This window comes from Brachionichthys hirsutus, unplaced genomic scaffold (genome assembly GCF_040956055.1).
Source record: "Brachionichthys hirsutus isolate HB-005 unplaced genomic scaffold, CSIRO-AGI_Bhir_v1 contig_1443, whole genome shotgun sequence".
NCBI lineage: Eukaryota > Metazoa > Chordata > Actinopteri > Lophiiformes > Brachionichthyidae > Brachionichthys > Brachionichthys hirsutus.
The window spans coordinates 25,166-43,899 of record NW_027180460.1 but is presented as its reverse complement, the minus strand read 5'-3'; the positions used below and the strand labels follow the sequence as shown (position 1 = coordinate 43,899).

Sequence of the window (18,734 nt, the reverse complement as noted above, 5' to 3'; positions counted from 1 at the left end):
ATTTTACAAAGGAAATTTTAAAGAAAAAACCAGAAATAATTTTTAAGTTAAATGAAGTGCTTGAAACTCATTTTCTCCGAGGGCCACATCAGCATTATGGTCGCCCTCGAAGGGCCAGTTGTAACCAGAACATAGTGAAAATGTAACTTAATGTAATTTAATTTGATGTAAAATAAATGTAACTCCTCCTTAGCACGCTGTTAAATAACTATTTATTTAGTATTAAAGTTACAATCATTGCATTTGCAATTGCTGTTATTATAACATAAATTTATCAGGTTAAGAAAACCACGTGACTCAATCGATCAAACTTATTCAAGTAAATAATAAATAAGGAAAAATATCATCCAACACAAGTTGTATTAATTTTGTTCAAAGCTCTTTTGTCACAGTTGAGGAGCAGAACTGCAGAACAACCAACAATTCCAAGCTGCTAAGAACACGTGACAGATGCAGCCTTTTACAAAAACAAATGTCATCACACAGCTCTCGCGGGCCACAGAAAATGACGTGGAGGGCCACATGTGGCCCCCAGGCCTTGAGTTTGACACATGTGCTCTAAACAGTCTGAGCTCAACACACACACAAAACTCGCAAAGGGTTGGTCATGAAAGCCCCTCCCAATCACGTTACGTTACTTTACCTGGCTCTCTCTCTCTGACGGTGTTCCGGCGGTTTCTGTGAGCAGTGCTCCGCAGAATTTGCGCGTTGCAGCGTGTCTTCGCTCACATGTTGTATTGCAGATGAAGTCCTTCTGGTTTTGGAAACCAAACTTAATGATTGAGGAGTTTGGCAACATTTTTAATGGTTAACTATCCGGAGCGCTGCCTCTCCAGTCGACTTCATCCACTGTATCCGCTTGCAGGGGGCGTGTCCCCCCCCAGGACAGGTGTCCCGACAGGTGTCCCTCCAGGTGACACCGGGAAGACAGCGCAGCGGCGGCATTCTGCGTTTGTGTCACGCCTCGAGGCGAGCCGGTGTCATTCCCCCACTAACTCTCCCCGTCTTCCCCTCTCCTCTGCTCCTGCAATCACTTCATTCCCGTCACCTGTGTTCCTGTCAGTCATCAGCCCGGACTCTATATATGCTCAGCTCAGTCACCGCACCCCTGCCGGATTGTCAGTTATGTTACCTGCTCTCCAGCACTTCAGACCGACCTCCCGTGTATCGAGGTATCGTTCCTTGTGCCTGCTCCCTCAGATCTGTCTGCCTGACTGTCCTAACCGACAATAAAAGCTGTTTTTGTATTTCCGCTCGGCTGCCTCGCATTTGGGTTCGTACCTGCCGTAGGCCGTGACAGTTTGGTTGCTTTCACACTTCCGCTGTTTGCTCCCCTTTAAACTGACCAGAGTTTCTATCCTCGGATAATCCGCTCCGTTTGGGCTGGTGTGAAAGCGCGTCGGGACTTTGAAGAGGATCAAAAAATTCCGCCTGAAAACTTGGGTCTCAGATCTCACACTGCACCAAGTACAGCACAGTAGTACCGGTACTCGAGTGTGGACGACCAAAACTGCCATAATTAAAAATAAATATAAATGGGGGAAAAAACGAAAATAAAAAAAAATATACATAAATAAATTAATAAAAAACAGTTAATGTAACTGCAAAAATATAAAACAAGATTCAAAAATGTAAAATGTGTCAATAAATAAAAGCTCGCTGCTCTAAAATTTATTTTTTTCATGCTGCAGACAAAAAATGCAGCAAAAATCTTTCTTCAAATGAGGGGGCGGTCTTCAGTGTGGCTTGGGTTGAACTGAATATTGGGATATTGAGCAACCAATCATAAGCATGCACAGATTCCATGAAACCAATCAAAGGTATGCACACAGCTTTGTACAGCCAATCACACAAAAGCATGTCAATCTTTTCAAGGAGCTGCTTTGAACTCACAGGCAGGTAAGTTAAAACCAGTTTATCCAGTCAATCCTGAATGAGACTGTTTCAAATTCAGTTTACTAAAACAGGTCAGTGTCTTGACTTTTGGAGGTAAAACATTTGTGCTCTAAATATTTATTGACAAGGCTCAATTAAATCCTTGTCTTCCAAATCTAAATGTGCTTCTGTCAACTCTTAAAAGCTTGAACTCCAACCAAGACTCATCTGAAATATCAACAATTTGCACACCAAAAGAAATTATAAGCATTGTCATAGATTTGGACATTTTCATTCAAAGGAGACCACATGCATTAATGTATATCTGTTCTGAGACATTTTGCACTTGTAATGACATTAAATACCTATTCTATTCTATTCTATTCTATTCCCCCCTCAACCACCTCTGAATGGATTAGCCTTCTGGCAGTGGATTGCTTCCCTCAACTTAAGTCTTCTATCTCTGAGTGGGTTTGGAGCAGCTCTCACCGCCCCATCCTTGGTAACACATGCACTGAAACTCAGACTTCATGAGCTTCACCTCATGTGATTTCATCTGTCCTAAAACTCTGTAGCTCTTTCCCGCTCCCGGCTTCCTCTCAGACACCACCTTCCACACGGCAGGGTCGAGGTGGAGGTAGGCCTTTGAGTTTGGGTCCTTCCTCTGGCATCTTCCATGAGAGGAACACAAGGTCTGACTGCAAAGAGTGGCCGCTGACGTCACGTTGACCACGTAACTGCCCAACGTTTCATCGATATAGGATTTGACAGCTTCACAAGCTGCCTACAAGTCGAGACAAAACAAAGAGGAATCTTTCTGAGAGTCATCCACAAACATTGACATAATTACCTTCGCCGAAGCGATAAATAAGATCACATTGGTAACAAGTAAGTTACACTACCTTAGAATTACTGAAGAAATGGTCACCCCACAGCACGACGCCTGCAGATCCTAAAGCAGCACTCTCCCCGATGGTGTAGACCAGGTGTTCCTGCAGGAGGCAAATTAAATTCAGCCTAAATGACACCGACACCAAAAGGTGCATGGAGTCCAAAGAGCTGCTACTTGCCTGAGAGAGGAACTCTAACGTGCGCGCATAGACGATGTGAGCGTACGTAAACACAGGCAGTGCTGACGGACTCAGCAGAGCTACTGCTCTCATGGCCTCCATGATGCGGTGGCGAGTGAAGAGCAGCACTTCTCTATCAAGGGGTTGCAAATTCGTCTCGAGGTAGATGCCAGGATAAAGAGCAGAGGAGACGTTCCACAACCACAACAGCTCGTCATTCCTCTTCTTCTCTATCTCTGGACACTCACCTGTGTAGTTTTCACTGTTAATGTGGTAGTGGTTGTAGCAGGTGGGAAAGTCATAAAAGCCCCACAGCCCATTTTGTCTTTCTTTTTGCCCCAGTTTCAACGTTTCCTCCATGAACTTCCTCGCAGCGTCCTCAAACTCCAAACGAGCTGCAGCAGCTACTTGCTCTGGACTCCAGTCTGGATGCTTCGCTCTTACTAGTGCTTCTGACCCAAGCCAGTACATCCGTTTCTCATCCCAGTTTCTCTCCCATACAGGTCTCCAGCTCTCCCAGTCCACCACAGCAAGGCCCTGGAAGCCCGTCTCAGGGATAAAGTTGTGGATATCTTTAGTAGCCGCTTTAAGGTGCTCCTCAAGACTTGCATTCTGGGGCACCCCGCCATTGATCGGCTCTGATTGGTGGGAGTACTCGGGATATAAACCAAAGCTTTTGTGAGGAAAGAGGGTTATGTTTCCACCTCTGAAGGTTTGATTCTGATTCTGGACAATGCTGAACATGTCCAAGTCTAAGTCCAGACCATACTGAGAGAGACAGTTGGCAGTCGGGGCGTTCCACACTGTGAGGAAAGGAACCTGGGAGAACGGTGACTGCAGCCCTGAAACAAGGCCGATCAGTTTGAAGAGCAGAATCTCAGGATAAAAGGAACTCATGCCTGCAAAGAAAGAAAAGATAGCAATGCTAACAACTGACTCAATGTTTGAGGAGAAAATTGCACACAAAAACATTTTCTTTGATGAACTGGTTTATAATTGTAAGGCAAACCAGGGCAAATATCTAAATACAACAAATATACTGATGTGTTTCAATGGCAGATCACCATGTGGATGGTGAAAATCAAATTACGAGGGGCATGAGCTGCTTGGCGGAGGTTTGCGCTCTGAGTGTTTTTCTCGCGTAAATTAAAATCGTTGCCGTCTGGCGACATTCCCCTCCTTTATGGATTTGCTTATGGATACTTGGACGCTTGTCAAACCTTTTTTAGCTGCGTATTTTAATGTATTAATTTCTCCACCTTGTTTTCAATCATGATTTTAGTATTTTTCATCCTTCAGTATTTTCTCCTTTAATGTAGCACTTTGAGATTTGTTTCAAATGTAAAATGTATTATTATAATGAGGCGCTTCAATTGTAACACATGGGATTTCATCTTATATCTCATATTCATAATGACCTTTGTCTATTAATTCTGCATGCCTTTCCCGATCACAAATGTAGTTGTTGTGTAGCTATGTTGGAATTAAACAATAGACTAAAATATACATTTGAGTGAAATCATGTAAAATTCGAATATTTACCTGTTCAGCAATGGGACTTTTGTTCGGGTTTGTGGTTTGAAGATAGAAGAAAAAACACAAGTACAAGTCTCCTCATCTGAATGTATTAAAACAGGAAGGAAAACGGCAGAAGGGTCTGCAGGGATATTGAGCAACCAATCGTAAGCATGCACAGATTCCATGAAACCAATCAAAGGTATGCACACAGCTTTGTACAGCCAATCACACAAAAGCATGTCAATCTTTTCAAGGAGCTGCTTTTAACTCACAGGCAGGTAAGTTAAAACCAGCTTATCCAGTCAATCCTGAATGAGACTGTTTCAAATTCAGTTTACTAAAACAGGTCAGTGTCTTGGCTTTTGTAGGTAAAACATTTGTGCTGTAAATATTTATTGACAAGCCTCAATTAAATCCTCGTCCTCCAAATCTAAATGTGCTTCTGTCAACTCTTAAAAGCGTTAAATTAATGCTTTGCTTAGGAGCATACAGGATTATATGGAGCGGGGCTACGAGGCAACATCATGCAAAATGAGAACCTCCCAGAGGAAAAGCATTCACTTCAGATAATGTCCAATGATGGCTGATTTATTTCCCCTCGACTATTAATTTCCATGAAGCTGTATTATCTGTAAATGTCTATCTTCTTCTCTCGCTGCTGATGCACCCGTCTTGCTCCACTACTTTGATCTGTTTTCGACCCACAGTAATCCAATTTCCAGCAACGTCCTATGAGTTAACAACGCTGATGGCGGTCGTTGTTAACCCGGGCCTTGACCGATCTGGTATGACTTTCATATATAAAGTTGATTGCATGTTCAATTTTGGCAAAGCGTTACACCCGGATGCCATTCCTGCAGCAGCCCTCTGCATTTATCTGGGCTTGGGACCGGCTCAAGGGAGACGATGGCTGTGCTACGCTAGCTCCTGCTAAGCGCACTACCCCGTGCTACCTCTGATGCTGCATTGGTAACATTTCCCTCTATATTGTGCTATCTTTCAAAATTCAAAAAATTACATGCACAATGGCCGCAACAGCTTTAGTTTAGACAAAAGTATCATTTGACTACAGAATGTAGAAATTTGTCAAATTGTAAGGCATAAAAAGAGTCCTTAATTTTTATTCTTACGTTACTGCTATGCACTTTGTAAAAAGAAAAAAGCTTCTAAAAATAATGGTTAGTCAGTCAACACAGAAATACATCAAATCAACAATTTGATATGCACTTATTTGTATTTTATTTGTATTTTTTAATTAATGCTACTCTCAGCCGCTGTTGCTTCCAAGGCTAATATTTCAATGAGGTACTTGAGGTTGACTGATGCATTTTAACCAATCATCTTAGATCACTTAAGGTTTGACTTGTTCTTAGACAGAGGGCCTATGCTAAAGTAAGATATTAAAACTTTCTTCCAATTTTAATTTGTAAGACCTACAAACACTTCCAGTTCTCACAACTACAAAAATAGTCTAACTTCTAAAAGGTTGTTTATTAAAAAAAACAAAGCAAAAACTTACTTTGTAAATAAGGAAAAAGGCAATCGCAATAGTTTGCAAAAAATATGACTGTCATCGATTTGGAAATTTTCATTCAAAGGAGACCACATGCATTAATGTATAACTGTTCTGAGACATTTTGCACTTGTTGTAATGACATTAAATACCTATTCTATTCTATTCTATTCTATTCGATTCCCCCCTCAACCACCTCTGAATGGATTCGTCTTCACATGGCTTTGATTCATTGGTCCCACTCTGGCAGTGGATTGCTTCCCTCAACTTAAGTCTTCTATCTCTGAGTGGGTTTGGAGCAGCTCTCACCGCCCCATCCTTGGTAACACATGCACTGAAACTCAGACTTCATGAGCTTCACCTCATGTGATTTCATCTGTCCTAAAACTCTGTAGCTCTTTCCCGCTCCCGGCTTCTTCTCAGACACCACCTTCCACACGGCAGGGTCGAGGTGGAGGTAGGCCTTTGAGTTTGGGTCCTTCCTCTGGCATCTTCCATGAGAGGAACACAAGGTCTGACTGCAAAGAGTGGCCGCTGACGTCACGTTGACCACGTAACTGCCCAACGTTTCATCGATATAGGATTTGACAGCTTCACAAGCTGCCTACAAGTCGAGGCAAAACGAAGAGGAATCTTTCTGAGAGTCATCCACAAACATTGACATAATTACCTTCACCGAAGCGATAAATAAGATCACATTGGTAACAAGTAAGTTACACTACCTTAGAATTACTGAAGAAATGGTCACCCCACAGCACGACGCCTGCAGATCCTAAAGCAGCACTCTCCCCGATGGTGTAGACCAGGTGTTCCTGCAGGAGGCATTTTACATTCAGCCTAAATGACACCGACACCAAAAGGTGCATGGAGTCCAAAGAGCTGCTACTTGCCTGAGAGAGGAACTCTAACGTGCGCGCATAGACGATGTGAGCGTACGTAAACACAGGCAGTGCTGACGGACTCAGCAGAGCTACTGCTCTCATGGCCTCCATGATGCGGTGGCGAGTGAAGAGCAGCACTTCTCTATCAAGGGGTTGCAAATTCGTCTCGAGGTAGATGCCAGGATAAAGAGCAGAGGAGACGTTCCACAACCACAACAGCTCGTCATTCCTCTTCTTCTCTATCTCTGGACACTCACCTGTGTAGTTTTCACTGTTAATGTGGTAGTAGTTGTAGCAGGTGGGAAAGTCATAAAAGCCCCACAGCCCATTCGGTCTTTCTTTTTGCCCCAGTTTCAACGTTTCCTCCATGAACTTCCTCGCAGCGTCCTCAAACTCCAAACGAGCTGCAGCAGCTACTTGCTCTGGACTCCAGTCTGGATGCTTCGCTCTTACTAGTGCTTCTGACCCAAGCCAGTACATCCGTTTCTCACCCCAGTTTCTCTCCCATACAGGTCTCCAGCTCTCCCAGTCCACCACAGCAAGGCCCTGGAAGCCCGTCTCAGGGATAAAGTTGTGGATATCTTTAGTAGCCGCTTTAAGGTGCTCCACAAGACTTGCATTCTGGGGCACCCCGCCATTGATCGGCTCTGATTGGTGGGAGTACTCGGGATATAAACCAAGGAATTTATTATAAAAGATGGTTATGTTTCCACCTATAAAAGTTTGATTCTGATTCTGGACAATGCTGAACATGTCCAAGTCTAAGTCCAGACCATACTGAGAGAGACAGTTGGCAGTCGGGGCGTTCCACACTGTGAGGAAAGGAACCTGGGAGAACGGTGACTGCAGCCCTGAAACAAGGCCAATCAGTTTGAAGAGCAGAATCTCAGGATAAAAGGAACTCATGCCTGCAAAGAAAGAAAAGATAGCAATGCTAACAACTGACTCAATGTTTGAGGAGAAAATTGCACACAATTTTTTTTTTCCTTTTGTTAGGTTTCTCCTTTTTCCCTCGGTTCTTTTATTATATCTCGTGTTGGAGGTGTTTATTCAATAATGAGTCAGGATTATAAATCGACTCAAGTTTACTGAAGGTTTTCAGTAAGTACAAAGCTGGTAAGGAAATACAGCGCTGGACTCTCCTACAGACGCGGAAGCGGGACTCTGTAGAAGAGTCCCAAATGTTCTATACGGCAGTGATCCGTATAGTGGGCATGAAAACACCCTCCTCCCAGGGGGTGCCTACACCCTCCTCCTGGGATGGGCCGGTAGGGCCCTGACTTATTCACATCGTGTGTCAGTTAACCCTATGTGATGCTTTATATGTGATTAATCTATGTGTGTGATTATTACCACAAAGTATGTAGAGATAAAGAAACTAAGAGTTTGTGCAACCTGTGTATTGTGAGCATGCATGCATAACTCAAATATCTAACACTTTTAAGGCAAACCGGGACAAATATCTAAACTACAACAAATATACTGATGTGTTTCAATGGCAGCAGAAAGGCCGTCGGTTTTTATCCAGCATTCACAGCGCTATTTGTCTCGTACGTGTGCATGCCTTGTCCAGATCACAGTGCTGCTGCACATGGGGACATAAATAAAAGACTGTCATGTAAATTTTAGTGAAATTAAGGAAACCTCAACTCAAACCAACAAACACTAACTTACCTGTTCAACAACTGGACTGTCGTTTTGACTTTGTGGTCTGAATAAGGAGGAAGCTCAAGCACAAGTCTCATGATCAAAATGACACATACAGGAAAAAAAGGGGAAGGAGCAAAGAAGGAGGAACTGGGAGTTCTATCAACCAGTCATGAGCATGCAATGGTTCCCCACAACCAATCAAACGCGTGTGCACAGTGTTGAACAACCAATCATAAAAGGCATGTAAATATTTTTAAGGAGCTGATTTAAAGTCACAGGCATGCACGTTCGACCCTGTCCCGTCTTCTCCTTCCTGAATGAGACTGAAGATCGAGTTCATAAAAGTGAAGATTAAAAAACTCTACTAAAAAAATCCGGAATTATCGAAGCACTATAGTTGTGCAACTTGTGCTCTGAGTGGTTGATGACAAGCCATAATTAACTCTTCCTCCTCCAATTTTAAATGTATGCTTCATTCAACTCTTAAAAGCAGTAAAAATAACTCCAGGCTTAACAGCAGCCTATAATTACATGGGGAGGGGGTATGGGACAGCTGCATGCAAAACGTGAGCCTCCCAGAGGAGCAGCTGCCTTCACTCCCCATTATAGCCAATGATGGCAGATTCACTTCCTCAGGATGCTTCATTTTCATTAAATGTACATTGGCAAATTACATTTTGAGATTATTTTGGGCTCCTTTCCCTCTTTATCCTGCTGACAAATTATTTAGAAACAATGCAAAAGAACATCAAACTGTTTATTCAGACAGAAAAATCTAATTTCAGAACAGCAGATACATATCAAGATGAAATTGTTAAGCATCAAAGTGTCAGTAATTTTTATTTTTACATTATTTACGCTTCTTACAAAGAAGCTGCTCAAGACAATGGTCAGTCATTATAAATGTCATTATATAGTGTTTTAAGAGAAGACTAGTAGTCATGTTTTAGACAAAAACCTCGTAAGATATTAATATAAAACACCTAAAATACATTCAAATAAATAGGAACACTAATTGCCTTCCTAAAAACATCAGATGCCAGAGAAAGGTCATGTTTTAAAAAAAAAAAAAAAAGCAGGCACTTAAAATACATTGTGCAGTGACCAGATTTAAGTGCATAATTCCACTTTCACCACATCAACTCATTCAGTCATATTTCCCCCAAAAAATACTTTAATCTCTTTATTAAAAAAAAAAAAAAAAAAATGATTTGACATCTTGGAAAACAGTGATTGAAGGGAAACTGAGAAAATGTAAACAATGTCATTTCCAGCATTATATATATAATAACTTTCCACAGCAATTTCCACAGTGTTTCTCATAAAACTTCACCTCCTGTCATCCATTTACCGTAATTGAAATTTAAGAAATGACACACACACACACACACACACACACACACAGAAGCTCCAGCTATGTCTACAGCATTTGTTGCGTTCTAACTGAGGAGCAGCGAGCTAATCAGTAAGATGGCGCATGGCAGAGCTGCAGGATCGGTCGCCTGAGAAGGCACCTTTGCCAGAGTACAGCCCTCTCCCTCATAGCCGCTGTAGCACTGGCACTGAAACTCTGTCAGGAATCTGGCTCTCTCTGCCTCGCCGAGGTCGCCGACGACGACCGGCTTTCCACTTTGGCTTATGATGCTGTGGGTCAAGGGGTCCAGATGCAGGTAAACGTCGCTGTCTGAACGCCTGCGCAGGCAGCGGCCGTGAGAGCCACACAGGCTTTGGCTGCACAGCTGTGCTGCCGTGGAGACGTTCAGGAGGTACTGACTCAGAGGCCCCCGCAGATACACGTCCAGGCTGGAGCAGCTGGTCTGGAGAGGAAGCGACAGAAAAGGGCAAGAATTCGGTCCTTGAAACTGTTGCTATGGCGACGCCGACATGATCACAATCACTACGATAGATTATATTACAGTTGGATTCCTGTGTGAACATGATTTCATTGATGCAGGAGGCTGAATGAAGTTTCGGCCATTTTATTTACTATTGTTAAATATACTCGAGTCTTCCTCTTTCTACGCGAGATGCATATCTACCGCCATTAAGAAAGCAAATCTAACGCCACTAATTAAGGATACATTAAATATTTTAAAAATAAAAAAGGGGTTCTTCACTACATCCATGTTTATGAATAAAAAGGATCCTAAATGTAAACCGGAAAAGCACTCAGAGCTTAATTGGATTTACACCGTCCACATGGTGATCTGGATCGTCACTAAAAGGTTCTACATTGTTCTTACAACTGAAAGTCCAGCCGCTAACAGCGCTCGAGCACGGAGGGATAATTCCTACCCCTCCAATGCCTGCACACGTGCAACATGAATAAACTCAGACGATAGCGTTTTGTTTGCTAACCAGTGCACGGACGCTTACTCTGCTGCTCGCATAGGCGGCATCGCCCCACATGATGATCCCAGCGGCTCCCAGGGCGACGCTCTCCCCGATGGTGGAGACGAGGTCGGTCTGCAAAGACAAGACAACAAGGCAGATCAAACCTTTAGTGACTTTCTCCTCTTGAATGTCTAAGAATCCAAGCTAAACAAAAAGGAAAACTAAACTGCTGAGCGGAACTAGAAACGGGTCGAACCGTAAGCTACAGCACGCTCAGCACTTCAGTTACTCTCATCCGTTCATTCTCCCAGAAGGAAACTGCCCTTCGGGGGTCTGCGTGACTTCAGAGTTGACCGACACCCTTTTTGTGCACACGCCACACAAACGACAAGGATCGGCGTGTTTGTCCTCCGCCAGAACAGGAAAGGACTGCTGCGGCTGATAAGGAAACGCACCGATCGCAGGCAGAGAGAGGAAATGTGCTGACTGTTAGCGCCTTCAGCTACAGCTGAGGAGAGCTGATCTCGGAAGTCTGCAATATCCTACTTGCAGAGAAGCATGCCCTTATTTGCCCTTTCCGCCCCACCCTTTTACTTTTTAACAAGCATTAAAGAAAAAGCCCAGCAGTGTTGCTCCCCGTCACCTCCGTCAGCTGTTCCAGGGAGTTGGCGTAGGTGGGACGGGTGTACACGAAGACCGGCCGGGCCAGGCCGTCCCCCGACGAGGCCAAACGCATCCCCTCCTTCACTCGGTTCCGGACGAACTGCCGCCCAGAGGCTGAGGACTGCAGCACCGTGCCCATGTAGATGGAGGGGAAGAGGGCCGTGCTCTCGGTCCACAGCCATTTGAGCCGCTCGTTGCGCGCCACCTCCACGTCCGGGCAGCGGCCCGTGTAGCTCTCCAGGGTGCGCCTGTAGTCGTGATTGTAGCAGTCAGGGAACAGGTAGAAACCCCACAGCTGGTTGGGCCTGAGGTTCTTGGCGTGCCTCAGCGTCTCCAGCATGAACTTCCCGGCCGACATCTCAAACTCCTGCTGGGCCACTCGGCCCACCTGCTCCAGCGGCCACGTCGGGTTCTTCTGGCGCACCAGCTCGCGGGAGTGTCTGCGGTAAACGTCTTTGTTTTCCCAGTTACGTATCCAGAGCGGGCGCCACTCCTCCCAGTCAATAACGGCCAACCCCTTGGCTCCCGGTTCTTGGATGTACTTCTGCACGCCCTCCTGCATTTTGTCCAGGTGCTGCGAGAGACTGGCCATCTGCGGCAGCCCCCTGTTCACCGGCGTTTCATCGGGTTCGAAGTAAGGGTAGGAGCCCAGGCGGTCCTTGTAGAAGATGGTGAGGTTCTGCCTAACGAATCCCTCATTGGGCGAGGCCACAATCTGGAACAGGTCCAGCTGAAAGTGGATGCCGTGCCGCGGGGCGCAGTCCTCAGTCGGGGCATTCCAGGCGAGGAGCAGAGGCTTCTGGGAATACAGCGGCCATCGAGTGGGCGTGACCCCCAGGGCAAAGAGGCGTCCGCACAGCACGACAGCCAGCAGCAAGGGTTTCCAGTCCGGTCGTGCCCAGTACATCATGTCTCCAGATGTAAACCGATAGACAGGACTGTCACTCGCTGCACTGTAAAGACACGAGACGTGCACATTCAGGAAGCTCGATATTTAAAATGCTATTTAAACATTACAGGGAGGGTCTAAACTGAAAGCGTGCACAAATGTAATCCTCACTGCACCGCACATAAATAATCAAAGTGAAAAAAAAATCTGATAAAAAAATGACAAAGCAATTACAGAATGAGAAAACTAATGGCATTAAATTGCTGTTGGGTTTTCCTGCTGTGCATTTATATCTGAACTGATAACACAATTCACACAGGAATGAATATGCTCCATATATTATTTAGCTTCATTTTTAAATTCCCAGTATTTTAATTTAAAGTTAAGAGTAACGCGTCTCGACGAACAATGAACCAAATACATGAATAGTTCTCGCGTCTGTTCACACAAAGCCTCCTTCTCATTGCACTTTACATGTTTTTCCCCCAACAAAGTTGTGCCTCAACATCCGCCATGTTTCTGAAATAAACACAGTAGTTTTGTTTTGTTTGTTTCATTTAAAATGAATTAACAAAAACGTTAAATAAAAAGCAAACGTCATTCCCATCCTTCAGTGCAGCCGGACGAGCTTACCCTTCCTGGAGGGCTGAGGAATCATCCCCAGAAGCCGCCTCCGCTCCGCGCTTCTGTGTCGCCTCAAAACAAATGGGTGAAGAAAACGAAGAAAACAAAAAAAAATGAAAATGAAAATAGTTGAGAAAACGATGACGGGTTAAATGTACAGCGGCGACGCGCAGCCGGGCTCGTTCGGCTCCCCTCGAGATGTGGAGAGAGATGCCCCCTGCGACGACGTCAGCCAATTTGAGCTCGTCTCGCGGCCAAACTTCTTCCAGGATGTTCCATTCCGGCTGGGGGGGGGGGAGGGAAAGACACAAACCGGACACAAACCGGACATCCTAAGGTCTTTGTCAGCGTGTCGAGTGTGTTACGGCGATTGTTTCTGAAACCTGGAAGCTTCGCATTAAACTTTAGGTTTAAGCTGAGCTGAGCTCGGCTTTAAACAACGACGCGGTTTGTAAAGAGAGTTCCAGCGTCCCGCTGCAGGACGGAATGAGTCAGTCCAAGAAGTTCGCTCCCCGTCGCCGTGAAGCAGACACGCTGTTCGCAGCGACGCCGTGACTCACGCAGAGGGTCGGAGCTGCAGGCGGGCCACACATCTCCCAAAAAAAGAGCAGATAGAGCATGCTAGCGCGCTTTCCCAGATTGTCTCGGGAGATTTGAAGTCATCCAGGTCATGGTAGATGTTTCATCTTGGATGAGAGGCAAAATGTTGTCAAGCTTTTCCAACAAGTCCAGTCTACTTTATTCAACGCAGAAATCTTGCCCATATTTTTTTTTTTTATGAGGCCTAACTACCAACACTATAATGATATGATCCGTTGACTATTAAGACTTCCTCGCATATTTTGGAATTATTACACTGTATCATTAGTAGTTTAATAGATATTCAAGAACAAGTTAATTCTTCAGGCTCAAGCTACAAGATATAATAAGTCAAACGCTTCCATACAGATTTATATTTTATCCATCAATGGGTGAAATTGACAAAAAACAATCCAACAATTCATGTTGTAGTTGTATTCACTTTGTATTAATTTGAGCAAAGAAAGCATCAACCTAATAAAATAATAATAAAAAATAATGGCTTGGACTAATATGGTGGCTTTTTTTAGGGGACTCTGTGCACTTTTACAGTGAATCGATTATTTATTCACTCCACAGTCACACAGGTTGTGGTAATCTGAACCTAAATCTGTAGCCTCAGCTGCCCGGGCGCCGACTGACGGAAGCGTGGCAGCCGATCTGCACCAATGGCCTCTCCAAGCACGATCCAAACAACATGTGTGATCTCAAGCTGTAACAGAAGTAGCAGACGCGGCCAGCTGAGTCATCAAATTCAGATCGATTGAGGGAGATAAAGAGAACGGCAAATCAAATGTTAACTACTCTATTTAGTCTTAATCAAAATGAATCGTACTTTAATTACATGACTATGGGTTCGGAAAATTAAACAATATGTTTTCAAATAAAGGCGGTGGAATAAAGAGAGTAAAAATGTTCCTTTGATTGTAGTAGAGGTCAATAAATTCTTGAGCAAATGCTTCTAGATCAGCCATGTGATCGTGTGAGACCGGTCCTTTAAGATGGACACTCGTACACTGTAAAAAATCCGTCTTGCTACTTCATTGGAGACTTCTAATATTTTTCCACTGGTCTGAACAGACTTCCGACAGCGGGTTTAACTCATCTGGCATGCAGATGTCACTGTGACAGCCAACGCCACACACCGTCGTGTTGCTAGGCAGATAGTAATGGTGCAGAGCCACGGTTCGCATGATGTATGATGACCACTGGAGTGTGAATAACCCTCATCTCTTAAAAAAAAAACAGAAAAAACGTAGTCCTTGAATGACTTGTGAGGCAAGGTTAGACATTTCCTCTGCCCATGCATGTGAGCTGAAAGATGCCTGAGCACATGACTGGTGAGGGCGAGACCTGGAAGTGAGAGTCTTTCCTCCGTTTGTTTTTCTGACTTTTCCCGACTCACCTCGTCACGTCATCAGTTTCTGTCTATCTTTCTTTGCGTGTGTGTTTAAGGAAAGAGTAGAGGATGAATGCCCCCCCCCCCCCCCCATGTGAATGAAGGAGTGAAAGGAACAAAAGAGGGGTTTGGTTTCCATCGAGCCTCAGCTTCCCTTTGACCTCCCGCCTCCTGAACGTTGCGCTGGCAGACATCAGGAATCATCAGAAAGCAAAGCTGCTGCATCTATACACGTAAAGCTACTTTCCAGGATGCTGCCTTCACTTTCCATAGAGCATAATTAGTTTTGCTGTAGTAACTCTGTTAGCCGCACTTTGCCTCAAAGACAGGAAGGCAGTGTGTGATGAAACATGTTTCACTGTGAAGAGCAACAGCAGGATAAAGAGCAACAGTATTTAACATACAGATTATAATGCACGTTATTGGGGGGGGGGGGGGGTTGCCACGTAGCACTTCTTGGCTCTAAACACACTGAATAAATCCTACATTAACATGTTTTACACATAAAACTTACAATTAAATGCCATAGTCATGAGGTTGATATGATTTTGTCTCTTCAACAATCATTGACAACATCAAAGGCCGCTGGAGGGGAAGCGCTTCAAAGTGACGGACCTCTGGTCCAAAAAACACTCCCGGCCGCATTCCACACAATTACAGACACAACTACTAATGGCTGTAAAGGAAGCTCTGCCCATGATTGTGGTGAACCCTCTATATATGTTTAGTTTGCCGATGAAGTTTGATGTTGTGCCAGCTGGCAGAGCCACCCTCAAGTGATCGTTCAGCATTTACTCCAGACAACCTTAAATTATATATTGAGGCTTTTTTTTTTTACATCATTGTCATTACAGAGGGCGGAGTGAACATGACAAAACATCCTGTAATCGTGTATATAAGCCTTTTACTGCCATCTGGAGGTGCTGTATCTGACGTTACAGTGTAAATTAATTATATTGAAATAACCAAATCCGACATTTCAAGTGGCTCGATGCAAGATATTCCAGGTGATTTACCAATCAATGCATAATGCCATCTTTAGTCATTACTTTAGTCTCAAAATGACAAGTATCTCTAGCACTTTGTACATCACCCTTTAGCTGCAAACACCAGTTCCTGGCAGCATCCCTGAGGAATCTTAGCCCATCCCTCATAGGCAACGGCCAATCTTCTCCTCTAAATCTCCATGAGAAAGCGAATGCCGTTATTTCCAAAGATTTTGAATGAAATATTCGTTTAATCAGTTTGAGATATATAACTATACCGCTCAAATAATGCTGGACAAGACGCAGTGTTTAGTACAATTACAGAAAGGATGAATAAAGTATACATATATAGTAGGACAGAAAAAATTGAAAACATAAGTATCTTGGACTCAGGATATTAAGCTCAGTAAATCATTTATTCAAGTATTTACAGCTAAGAAATCCAAAATTATTTACAGTACAATATGTTCACTAGTGCAGGTCTGAGCTTCGGTGACTGGAACACACTCAGGCGAGACAACACTGAACAAGATAATCCATATATATTCAATAAATGCCACAATGCTTTATTATTCTACCCTGTTCCTACATCTCCAATCCCTCTCACACACATTCACTCAATGCGTAACGCACACACGCACCCATACAAAGACGCACACAGATTCATGCCACGCCCCACAGAAGGCATAAAACCATGAAAGTATTTTCACACCAAGGATGTAATTCCCTGCAAAACGACTCAGAAGAGAGATACACACACGTGTATTCTCTAAGACTGCTTACAAAGGAGCTGGGCAGTGGAAAACACAATGTGTACCATCACTACTTATGTGAATAGAAATGTGGGTTTTTCCCAGAGGGTGTCTTCTGACTATACAGCTGTTGAATAAAATGCATAATATTTTATTCACTATTGGACGTAACGGTTTCCCTTCTGGTCTCCAGAACACGGTTCCAAGTCTTCACCGTAATATCTTGAAGCGGGAACGAGATTTTGTTCGGGGTGACGTTTTCGTAACTGCACTTCATACTAGATCAGTCCAGCGCAATGTTTCACACCTCACAGAGAATAATTGGGAAATCTACATGAATGCATGGAAGGTCGAGTTTCACAACTCCCTGAAAATGAAAGGGAAAATAAAAATCAGTGTACAAAGCATTATTCAATCAGATGCACACTGTTAAAATGGAGCCCAAGCTGACCTGTGGAATCAGATTTTTCTGAATCCTCTTCAACTTTGACTTTTTTCTGCCGTTTTTTGTCACCACCGTCTCCTCATAGAATTCATGGGCAAGGTCTCCATCCTCGTCGTAGTACAACGAGCTGCCGGAACAGTAAGCCAACATCGCAACGTCACCTAACTGCCTACTTAGATTATAGACCTAATACGTGTTATATTGATCACTGCAGATAGATATCACGGAGCAAAGTGAGCGACTGGACACTGTTGACATGCAAGTCTGTGGAGTATCCGGTATAACCAGGAAACGGCCTCCAGAAACACAAAGAGCCGAGTGTAACTAGTGACATTTCATCTCCAGGACACGGACGGCCCGCCCTAGAGCTAGATCAGGGGGCGCCCATGAACGGCAGCACCCATTACAATCTGGGACCTTTGAAGCATGTCATCGTTCATCTCTATTCGTGCATAAGAGGCATATTCTTTAAACACTCGCCTTCACTGCATAATAAATAACAGGAATATGAATGCTTATCTTGTAAAAGCGAAACCACCCCCACCGGGAGCACTGAGCGTCTCCTCTCGTGTCATTTACCTCCTCCTGGTAAAAACAAACGGAGCTGCGTTTCTGCAGCCTTTGAGGCGAGCCACAGACTGCTCGCTCCCATCGCCGGGTGGATCACCTCCGGCTCCGCCGCCCGAGAAGGGCCAGACACCTCTCGCTTTGGACCCGCTGCCTCCCATCCTCAGAGACGAGGCATAGTCGGGTCTCCGGTTGAAGGTTTCGAGCTGGCTGAAAGGCTTTCGAGTCTTCACCCAAGCCAGGATCTGAAAAGTTCAGAAAGAGGTCACATGTGCATGTCAGCCTTTCTCTCTGCGCCTTGGTGACGTCACCTGAGTGACTGCTTCTTGCAGCCTACTGAAAGGGTCATTTTAGCCAAGTCGAATGTAATCAATAGAAACTTCCTTCGATCAAACAAGTCCAAAATATGCTGTTAGAATAACTTTTGTCTCAGAGGAGAGCGTTGTTTAAAAAATAATAGTCAACCAACTAGCCTGATAATTCAGGAAGCTCGAGAATAAGCTAACGAGCTCGGCCACTCAACACAGGCAGTAATAATTTACATTCACAATATTAATATATTCATTCAAACATCATTTCGCACTAAATGCACTGTTCGTCCCAGGAGAACATTCGGCCGATGCGGCTAACGCCAGGCTAACGCCAGGCTAACAGTACCTGCCCTTAATTGAGTTAGCCTGTTAGCTTCTGCCACTGACGCAGGTCCATTACAATAGCTTAGCGGTAACTAGCTAGACGGAGCAGGACCGACGTCTCCAGCAGAAACACGAACATCTCCGGCTTACAGTCCGAAACGGCGTCTCCGTGCGCGTCTCTGGGTCACGTCCTACCTCATGAGACTCGTTAGGGGGTCCCGGCCTGTCATGACTTTGACTATTAGCTGCGCTGCGCTAGCGTTAGCTGTTGTGGAGCTCGGCTAGCTAATAAGGTGATCAGCTGATGTGACGTGCCGGAGCTACCTACACGATTAAAGAAAAACACCGGAATAA

The 18,734-nt window shown here is 44.4% G+C and overlaps 4 protein-coding genes across 5 annotated transcripts; all 4 read right to left on the bottom strand.

Annotated features, from left to right (window-relative positions):
* Window positions 1-1,979: 1,979 nt before the first annotated feature.
* LOC137915057 (hyaluronidase-1-like) lies at window positions 1,980-4,588 on the bottom strand. The gene is made up of 4 exons (XM_068758542.1): window positions 4,488-4,588; window positions 2,946-3,844; window positions 2,778-2,867; window positions 1,980-2,659 (listed from the first exon to the last, which is right to left on the bottom strand). The coding sequence occupies exons 2-4, from the start codon at window positions 3,840-3,842 to the stop codon at window positions 2,333-2,335; spliced, it is 1,314 nt and encodes a 437-aa protein (XP_068614643.1). The 5' UTR covers window positions 3,843-3,844; window positions 4,488-4,588; the 3' UTR covers window positions 1,980-2,332.
* A 1,665-nt stretch (window positions 4,589-6,253) lies between these two features.
* On the bottom strand, window positions 6,254-8,585 carry LOC137915055 (hyaluronidase-1-like). The gene is made up of 4 exons (XM_068758539.1): window positions 8,532-8,585; window positions 6,867-7,765; window positions 6,699-6,788; window positions 6,254-6,580 (listed from the first exon to the last, which is right to left on the bottom strand). Exons 2-4 carry the CDS (start codon window positions 7,761-7,763, stop codon window positions 6,254-6,256), a joined length of 1,314 nt encoding a protein of 437 aa, XP_068614640.1. The 5' UTR covers window positions 7,764-7,765; window positions 8,532-8,585.
* A 1,361-nt stretch (window positions 8,586-9,946) lies between these two features.
* LOC137915058 (hyaluronidase-2-like) lies at window positions 9,947-12,414 on the bottom strand. Its single transcript, XM_068758543.1, has 3 exons — window positions 11,485-12,414; window positions 10,884-10,973; window positions 9,947-10,324 (listed from the first exon to the last, which is right to left on the bottom strand). The coding sequence occupies exons 1-3, from the start codon at window positions 12,412-12,414 to the stop codon at window positions 9,947-9,949; spliced, it is 1,398 nt and encodes a 465-aa protein (XP_068614644.1).
* Window positions 12,415-16,387: 3,973 nt separating this feature from the next.
* Window positions 16,388-18,666, bottom strand: LOC137915056 (tumor suppressor candidate 2-like). 2 transcript variants are annotated; one of them, XM_068758540.1, is made up of 4 exons: window positions 18,576-18,666; window positions 17,758-17,990; window positions 17,185-17,305; window positions 16,388-17,100 (listed from the first exon to the last, which is right to left on the bottom strand). In XM_068758540.1, exons 2-4 carry the CDS (start codon window positions 17,904-17,906, stop codon window positions 17,035-17,037), a joined length of 336 nt encoding a protein of 111 aa, XP_068614641.1. In that variant the 5' UTR covers window positions 17,907-17,990; window positions 18,576-18,666; the 3' UTR covers window positions 16,388-17,034. The 2 variants fall into 2 exon arrangements, with proteins under 2 accessions (XP_068614641.1, XP_068614642.1); XM_068758541.1 differs by lacking the exon at window positions 18,576-18,666 and adding an exon at window positions 18,403-18,497.
* Window positions 18,667-18,734: the final 68 nt, after the last annotated feature.